General features: G+C 40.1%; 1 protein-coding gene across 1 annotated transcript; it reads right to left on the reverse strand.

Moving 5' to 3' along the window:
• Positions 1 to 3,343: 3,343 nt before the first annotated feature.
• LOC122935399 (trace amine-associated receptor 4-like) lies at positions 3,344 to 4,390 on the reverse strand. The gene is made up of 2 exons (XM_044291172.1): positions 3,413 to 4,390; positions 3,344 to 3,367 (listed from the first exon to the last, which is right to left on the reverse strand). Exons 1-2 carry the CDS (start codon positions 4,370 to 4,372, stop codon positions 3,344 to 3,346), a joined length of 984 nt encoding a protein of 327 aa, XP_044147107.1. The 5' UTR covers positions 4,373 to 4,390.
• Between the last annotated feature and the right edge of the window lie 5,415 nt (positions 4,391 to 9,805).

Below are 9,805 nucleotides of genomic sequence, written 5' to 3' on the forward strand. Positions count from 1 at the left end.
ATATCTGCTTTTAAGACATGCATATCTGCCTTGTCAGTATACTTGTACCGTATACTGACAATAGCCATAGCAATGTCTCGCAGATAATCTCAAACCTATAAGAACCAGTAGAATGATCGTTATTAGATACTGGTCACTTTTGAGCAGTATTGAATAGGTCCATGCTGACAGTGATGGGGGGTGGGCGGCCACCTGGCTGGTCAGACAATGGACATGACTCATCCTTCCTTATACAGGGATGGGGTGTGTGCATTGTCTGTCCAGCCACATTGATTGCCCTTCCCTGTCCTTTGACATGTCATCACTTCCTGTATGTTATAACTTCCTGTATCCTTGTCTTGGGCCAGCCCCTTTTACACCTTTTGTGAGTAAATAAAAGGAACAGGCTGAGCAGGGAGGAGAGGAGTTTCAAACAAGATGGCAACAACTGGGTCTGTCTTTGACTGCGGCTGAGGGAATAGGGATTTACCTTTTTCCTTACACAAACTTTGATGCAAGCGGATTACAATTATTAATAATTCTACAACATGTTGACTACCATGGCTCTGGACCTTCTGGGGAACACCAAGCTGCCTGGCACTGTTGATCCGGCTATGCCTTTCGTATTTGTAGGAGACGAGACATTTGCTCTCGGTGAGCATCTTATGAGGCCCTACTCAAGCCGAGGACTGTGCTTTGAGAAAAGGGTCTTTAATTATAGACTAACCAGAGCTCGCAGGGTGGTGGAGTGTGCATTAGGCATACTGTCAAACAAATGGCGCTTTCTGCACTTTCCAATCAACCTGAAATTGGAGAATGCCATCTCTGCGGTTAAGGCAGTTTGTTGCCTTCACAATTTTGTATGACAAAGGGATGGATTCAATTTTGCAGATTCATTGGTGCATTCCATGGAGAGTACAAATTGCACCTGCATCCGTGGTACCACACATGGAGCCACCATTAGGGACAAGTTTGGTGCCATGGCAATTGCAAGCTATACAAGCTTAATTATTATAATAAAGACTTTGCCTTCTCTTTGTTCTGTGGTGCATGGTGTACTTGTATTTTGTATTAATAAAGTTGATTTGGATTAGACTGTTGTGAACACCTTTTTTTTATATATTGACAATTTGCATCTTGCAATTATTGGCACACCCACTCTCAAATTGCGTTGTTTCTTAGGGCATTTTATGTGATTTCTGAGTAGAACTCAGACTGCTGATGTCACCACCAGCCACCACACACAATAGAGGCTGGTGGTGACATCAGCAGTCTGAGTTCTACTCAAAAATCACATAATACCCTCAAAAACAACGCATGCAGTAACTGTGCATATACTATATATACTAATGATCACACGTGGAGGAATATAATAATGATCCATTTATTAAAATACACATGACAATGTCTGTACCTTTTGCCTCTTTCACTTGCTTTGTCATACTATTCCATTCTGGCCATATATTCTTTCCAATGGCTTCCCAGGCCTGCTGCCTGATTTGCCTATTCTTGTACGCAGGATCCTGCATGTCGTACAGGAATCGCCTCTCCTGTACCAGCCGAATCAAGGTCTCACTGTCTATGGCTTGATCCTCCATGATGTCGGCCATGAGAAATGTGTCTGGTTACCTAGGAGTGGTCTGTTGTCAAGTGATAAGCGCACGTACTTACGCGCGTTTTTAAATGAGGAAACAAGCAAACGCCCATTTAGGCGCGTTCCCGCTGAAGTCTAAGGGCGGGAACACGCGACAATACGCCCCAAAGAAGCTCCTGTACTTCTTGGGGCGTAGGGCATTTTACAGCGTGTTCGTACGCTCTGTAAAACGCTCAGGTGAGAACCATGCCCATAGGGAATTATAGTTTTTTTCCTGTTGAGCGTTTTACAGCGCATAGGAACGCGCTGTAAAACGCTCAGGTGTGAACCCAGCCTAAAGCTGTCACTAAAAAGCAGACAGAAGGGATAAAGGAGTCTCTTCTAAGACACTTCCCAAAGAGAATCCAGTGGACATTTTGCATCATCATGTGAGACAAATTTAGACTACTTTCTCACCAGCGTTTCTATTTTCCGGTATTAATATCCGTCATAGGGTCTCAATACCAGAAAAAAACACTTCCGTTTTGTCCCCATTCATTGTCAATGGGGAACTGAACAGAACGGAATGCTCCAAAAGGCATTCCACTCCGCTTGGTTGTGCTCTCATACTCTTTCCATCATAGAATGCAGAGCAAGACTGATCTGTCATGAAGAAAAACAATGTGCAAGGTCTTGCTCAAGAAGGCTAAACCAGTATACTCCCAAATATTCAGAAAGCAAATGAACTGATCCCCTTGAATGGGGAAGGAGGGAATAAAACTTAACATTTAATGAATACTAATTTGAATAAATGGCACAAAAAGGAAAAAATTCCTAACTGTTGCTTCATTTTTTTCTTCAACTACAGGCGTGGTTTTGCCTGTTACCCTCAAGTTTACACTTCCCCTGATGCGTTTTATGCAAATGAAACGTGACATGTCGGGATTTTTTTTAGGGTATACCAGGGATACCGGCCTCTATCAGGTACAGGTATCCGGACGGGGTCGCTCCTTGCGGGGCAAGTACTCCGTATAGGTAGGCAGGGCCTTACTAGCCCCTTCCCGGCTTCAGGGCCTAACTAGGGAAACAGTTCCCAACCTCTGCCTATGCCTACAGCAACATATTGATTGACATCTTCTTTGCATGGTTCCCAGTGACCACCAGCTCAAAGAATTGGAAGACTCATCTCATGGAATCCTGACCTGGTACCCTCCTGTTGAGATCCATTCATCACATCCATCTTGGGTGAGAACGTTCATTTCCTTGTCTACACTGGCACCACCTTGCATTTGTCGAGGCCCACATGGGCTTGTCTTATTTTGTGTTTTGTGAATTTTTTTCCTTTTTGTGCCATTTATTCTAATTAGTATTCATAAAATGTTAAGTTTTATTCCCTCGTTCCCCATTCAAGGGGACGGATCTGTCATGACCCACAATGCAAGTCAATGGGGACAGATCAGTTTTCTCTGACACAATCTGACACAATAGAAAACGGATCCATCCCCTATTGACTTTCAATGAAATTCATAACGGATCAATCCTTCCTATGTTAAAGATAATACAACCGGATCCGTTCATAACGGATGCAGATGGTTGTATTATCAGTAACGGAAGCGCTTTTTGCTGAACCCTGACGGATCCAGCAAAAATGCTATTGTGAAGTAGCCTAAGACTTCTTTTTTCTAGCTTATGTAACTAGTATGACAACCAACCTACAGTAGGCATGTTTTAACGGTTTGTCTTTTAAGGGGTCAAAATCAGTGACAGACTCCCCTTAATTCTTAATAATTTCTAATGCACATTTATAAGCACTCTCTTAATATTTAAAGGAGAGAAAATACATCACTTGTAGTCTAGTACATTGTAAGAAGCAGAACCCAACTGTAATATTTTACCAGTAAGTATTAAAAGAAAAGATTTTTTAAACCAAGGGTAAAATAAGCCATAAATAATAGGATTTAATGCAGAATTGAAATAGCCAAGCCATAGAACTATATTGTATATATCATCAGATATTGAAAAATTTAAATATGGATCAGTTACAGTAAGAATGAAAAAAGGCAACCAACAAAGAATGAAGACCCCCATGACTAAACTCAGTGTTTTAGCTGCTTTGTTTTCAGCATTTACAAGAGATTTATTCTTACTGCTTTTCTTCTGATTTGTAGAATTGGGAATACTATTAATCAACTTGGCTTGTTTCCTTGCAACAGAGAAAATGCGTATGTAAAGTCCTATCATGAGGGTCCCCGGAATAAAGAAACATAGCAATGAAGTTAATATGCTCCACATTTTGTTAAACACAAGAGAACAAGACCCCATACATAGTACAAGTGTCTCCTCCTCTAAACCTTCGATATTCACATTTGATAAAACAAGGCCAAATGAATATAGGCACGGAACAGACCAGCTGATAAATACATAAACCTCTATGACAGGAATCGTTATCTTCCTGCTGTAGTGAAGAGGCTGACATATTGCATAGTAACGGTCAACAGCAATGAAGAATAGATGAAATATGGAGGTGGTGCACAATGTCATATCAATGCAGCTATGCACCTTACAGAAGAGGTCTCCAAAATACCAGCATGCGGTAATGGACCTCACCATACTGTATGGCATTACTGTGAGTCCAAGAAGAAAGTCTGCAGTGGCCAATGATAAAATGAGAAAATTGGTTGGCGTGTGAAGCTGTCTGAAATGAGAAACTGAAATGATCACCATAGAGTTTCCCACAATTGTAAGAATGATAGCGCCATATATGACAGTATACATAGCTATATCAGTAAACACATGTCTGACAGTCCTCAGACAGGACATATTCAAACCATTAAAACATAGTTCGTTATGGAATTCAAATCGACTCATGATCTTATTTTGTGATTGTCTCATTTAATTTCCTGCAAAGAAAAAAAAAGAAAAAAGAAAATGAGTAATGATTTTTTAATTCTAGTACATGCAAACATTGGGAGAGATTTATCAAGACTGTTATTTTCTACTCCAGTCTTGATTTCCTGTGTGCTGGAGTGTCTTTCTGCTCAAAGGAACATCAAATTTTGGCATTAATGATAGAGAAAACATTCCTTAACCCCTTCAAGACCTTAAGGACCAGGCCATTTTTTGCAAATATGACATGTGTCACTTTATGTGGTGATAACTTTAAAACGCTTTAACTCATCCAAGCCATTCTGAGACAGTTTTCTTGTCACATATTGTACTTCATGACAGTGGTAAATTTGAGTCAGAATGTCATTTTTATTTGTAAAAAAAAATCAAAGTTACCAATTTTTTTTATAAATTTGCAATTTTCGTAATTTCTATTTCTCTGCCTTTAAAACAGATAGTGATACCTCCTAAAATAGTTATTACTTTACATTTCCCATATGTATAGTTCATGTTTGGATCATTTTGTAACTGACATTTCCTTTTTTAGAGACGTTAGAAGGCTTAGAAATTTAGAAGCAAATCTTGAAATTTTTCAGAAACTTTCCAAAACCCACTTTTTAAGAACCAGTTCAGGTCTGAAGTCACTTTGTGAGGCTTACATAATAGAAACCACCCACAAATGGCCCCATTTTAGAAACTACCTCAAGGTATTCAAAACTGATTTTAAAAACTTTCTTAACCCCTTAGGTGTTCCACATGAAATAAAGGAAAATGTAGATGAAATTTCAGAATTTCACTTTTTTGTCAGATTTTCCATTTTTTACGTTTACAGAAACACCCCATATGTGGTTGTAAACTGCTGTGCGGGCACACGGCAGGGCGCAGAAGGAAAGGAACGCCATATGGTTTTTGGAAGGCAGATTTAACTGGTATAATTTTAAGTTGCCATGTCACATTTAAAGACCCCCTGATGCACCCCTAGAGTAGAAACTCCAAAAAAGATACCATTTTGGAAACTATGGGATAAGGTTGCAGTTTTGTTGGTACTATTTTAGGGTACATATGATTTTTGGTTGCTCTATATTACACTTTTTGTGAGGCAAGGTAACAAAAAATAACTGGCACCGTTTTTAATTTTTGTTATTTACAATGTTCATCTGACAGGTTAGATCATGTGGTATTTTTATAGAGCAGGTTGCTACGGACGTGACAATACCAAATATAACTTTATTTGGTTGTTTGTTTCAGTTTTATGTAATAAAGCATTAAAAAGTATCCATATTCTGAAAGCCATAATTTTTATTTATTTTTTTAGCGTCTTTCTTATTCTTATTTTTTTTTTTCGGTATGAGATGATGGTTTGATTGGTACTATTTACGGTGCATATGACTTTTTGATTGCTTGATATTACACTTTTTGTGATTTAAGGTGACAAAAAATGGCTTTTACACTTTATTTAGTTCATGTGATACTTTATAGAGCAGGTTCTTACGGACACGGTGATACCTAATATGTAATTTTTTTTCATTTATTAAAGTTTTACACAATAACAGCATTTTTGTGTTTTAGTGTCTCCATATTCTGAGAGCTATAGTTTTTTCATTTTTTGGGCGATGGGCCTAGTTGGGTCTCATTTTTTGCGGGATGAGATGACGGTTTGCTTGGGGTGTGTATGACTTTTTGTTTGCTTGGTATTACACTTTTTATGATGTAAGGTGACAAAAAATGGCTTTTTTGACACCTTTTTTATTTTATCTTCTTTTATGGTGTTCACCTGAGGGATTGGGTCATGTGGTATTTTTATATAGCAGGTTGTTACGGATGCGGAGATACCTAATATGTCTACTTTTTTCATATATTTTTTTACATTTAACACAATAAAAGTATTTTTTAAACAAAAAAATTATGTTTTAGTGTCTCCATAGTCTGAGAACCATAGTTTGTTTTATTTTTTGGGCAATTGTCTTAGGTAGGAGCTCATTTTTGCGGGATGAGGTGATGGTTAGATTGGTACTTTATTGAGGGCATACGCCTTTTTGATCAGTTGGTGTTGCAGTTTTAGTGATGTAAGAAGACAAAAAAAGTTTTTTTAGCATATTTTCTTTTTTTACAGTGTTCACCTGAGGTGTTAGGTCATGTGATATTTTTTTTAGAGCCGGTTGATACGGATGCGGCGATACCTAATATTTGTAATTTGCTTTTTTTTCCTATTTTTTACAATTTTTTGTTAACTATTTTGGAAAAATAACGTTATTTATTTTTTTAACTTGAAAACTTTCATTTTTTTTATTATAAAAACCACTTTTTTTCACTTTTTTTTACTTTTTATATGGGACTTTACCTTTTTAGTGTTTAATTCCGGTTTCAATTCAGTACAATACATTCTGCACACAAACGTATTTTGTTTCCGTGTCCATGTATTTTCATTTCAATAGGTCATCGGTATGTCTGTCTCATAACCCCGCAAAAAAAAATATAACATGTCCTATTCTTTACTATGGGTCCGCAAAAAAAAAGGATGCCATTACGGATGCAAAACACATACGGTCGTGTGCATGTAGCCTAAGACACTGACAGTTTCCTAGGAAACCCAGCCCTCAGACTGGATCTCCTGGGCGTTCGTAGCTGGCAGGCAATCATCGACCTCCCCTGTCAGAGCAGTGCAGGGGGCTCCCTCTGTAAACCCTGCATGTGCCGTGGTCAGCGCTGGCCGCGGCATGTGAAAGGGTTAATCCACCAGCATCACTGCATACAGCGATGCCGGTGGATGCATCAGGGGCCGGGCTATTAGTAATAGCTGGGCCCGTGCTGCCGATCTGGCGGGTACAGCTCTTGCACCCGCCCAATCCCATCACGTACATGCACGTGAGGATGCGGTCAGGCACCACATTCACCAACGTACATGTGCGTGATATTGCGGGAAGGGCTTAATTATATTTTTACACTTCTTTTTAAAAATGTATTGGTTCTCCAGAATGTGATGTGCAAGGGGCCTTCCACGTATATGGAGTTGTTTTCAGCAACACTGTCCCTAGTGCAAAAGAGCTTGCCTTGTCTTTGCCTATGCTGAGCTTACAGAACAATGGTGGAGACCACGCAGAATGAGGGTTTTATACATGACATCAGAAGGGATGGCTATCTGTGGGAATATAATTATCTTGTATTCACTATCATCCAGTGTTTCATGAACAGTGGCATTCCAAACTAACTCTACATTGTCCCTAGTGTGATCTTTCAATAACTGGCCCACAAAGTTACCATGCAGAAAGTTGAGGAGTTTTCTCATCTTTATGGCTGATGCAAAACCATGATGATCCCAGTCAATATCCAGGAAGTTACTATCTCCCATTATTCGCATTATACCTGCCTGTTGATTATAAAGCTGAACTTCTTTCTCCTCAGTGATGTTGGGGCCAGTGTTGAGCTAATCAAAGTTGACAAAGTGGAATTCGATTCAAATTTCAGGAAAAATTAGATTTGTCACAAATCTGAATTTCTAAAATGTCTGCTGTACATGTTGCACAGTGAAAGTAAGAAGCCAGGGAAGGAGGGATCATCCATAATGCCGTGCAGTCAGCCAATCAGCAGATAGTCAGCCTCTGTGATGTCACAGCCCTATTTAAAGCCTTATCCTTCCTGGTCTCCACCATTTTACTGTGACAGATGCTCTATTTTTTCACATATTTGGTTTTACACCTTGTGTTATAGATAAGTAATTCCATTAGGCCTTGATTCTGTAAATAGGGTGAAATAGCATTCTAATACTACAGATTTTAGGGTGTTCACAATGTCTTATACATAAGTTATTCCATTAGACCTTGATTCTGTAATTTGGGGCAAAAAAATTCTCTATTTTTTTCAGTTATTTTGTATTCTGCCTTGTTTTATAGCTACGTACATCCATTAGGCCTTGATTCTCTAATTGGAGTAAAAAAGCGGTCTATGACTACTGCTATTTTACAATTACATTTACTGTTACTGTACAGTATGTCCGACAGGCAGGTGCCAGGGCCTTCCAAGGGAATGTGCAGTGGCAAAAATGTTTCTGGAGCTGGCAGAAGTAGCAGCAGAAGAAGGGGGATGTTAGTAGCAGTTGCAGCAAGAGGCCAGAGCTGCCAGTTTCATTGAGCAGTTGTGTTTTGACCAGCAACCCAGCTGACCTTGAATGGTTGACTCGATCTTCAACATCATCTCAACTGACATCAGACACCCACAGCCAGGAGTCGGTGGGTTCCTCTGACACCACGCGTAGTTGCAAGGGCGCAGCTAAAGACTAATGGGCCCTGGTGAAAAAGTTCAGCCCCCCCCCACCCCTCAGTGTTTTGTGGCAAGGGGCAGGGGTGCACCTACCCTTTCTACTGCCTGAGGTAAAAATTGAAGTGTTCCCCTCATGTCAAATTCTCAACCTAACCCCTTCCCTCCAGTCCTACTGTTAAAGGGTTTGTCCTTTTTTTACTACTGATGAACTATCCTCAGAATAAGTCATCAATATCAGATCGGTGGGGGTCCGACTCCCTGTACCCCAGACGATCAGCTGTTTGAGGAGAAGGCAGCGCTCATATGAGAGCTGCTTTTTCTGCTCTGTTTACCTGCTCACTACAGCAATTACAGTGGTGAGAAGGTAAACAGAGCAGAAAAGGCAGTGCTCGTACAAAAAAAAAAAGCTGATAACCCCTTTAAAGACATACTTGGAAATCGTTACATACAGCGCTACAGAACATACAGGGTAATACAGCACCACATGCCTCTTATATCCAGTTACGTCTCCTCTGATGTAGATATTCTCTTTCCTCATCTTCTCCTTTCGAACCAGACTGCCATGACGATTTCTTTCAGCTGTGTCTGGTCTCTGCAGAGTTTAACATATAGACATTTTAGTTTCCTACTTTTCCATCATCCTCCCCACCTTCTCATCACCCCATCCTGTATCCCAATACTGTGTCCAGTGTGCTCCCCAATACTATCCTGCAGAAATTGTCCCTCTGAAAATACTGTTACCAAAGTACAAAAATGCCCCTTTAAGTTGTGCGCCAGTACCAAAAATACCACCTTACCTTTCAGATCAGACCCCCATATCAAACCTTAGATGAGACCCCCCATCTCTGACCAGACCCCATTTAGCCCTCTATGTCAGACCCCATATCAGACCCCAGTTTCACACCTCATATCAGACCCCCATTAGACCTCCATGTCAGAAACCCCCATTTCAGACCAGATGCCCATTAGACCTCCAGACCGCCTATTTATCAGACCTCAGATCAGACCCCCATTAGACCTCCATGTCAGACCCTCCAATATCAGACCTCAGCTCAGACCCCCAATAGACCTCCATGTCAGACCCTCCAATATCAGACCTTAGATCAGACC

This window comes from Bufo gargarizans, chromosome 4 (genome assembly GCF_014858855.1).
Source record: "Bufo gargarizans isolate SCDJY-AF-19 chromosome 4, ASM1485885v1, whole genome shotgun sequence".
Classification (NCBI taxonomy): Eukaryota; Metazoa; Chordata; class Amphibia; order Anura; family Bufonidae; genus Bufo; species Bufo gargarizans.

What these genes read in the sequence shown, in the direction of transcription:
- LOC122935399 (XM_044291172.1), bottom strand. Translation starts at nt 4,372, where the DNA reads ATGTCCTGTCTGAGGACTGTCAGACATGTGTTTACTGATATAGCTATG. An exon ending in TGGGTTCTGCTTCTTACAAT is followed by an intron (nt 3,368 to 3,412) that starts GTACTAGACTAC and finishes TTAAATATTAAG; the next exon opens with AGAGTGCTTATAAATGTGCA.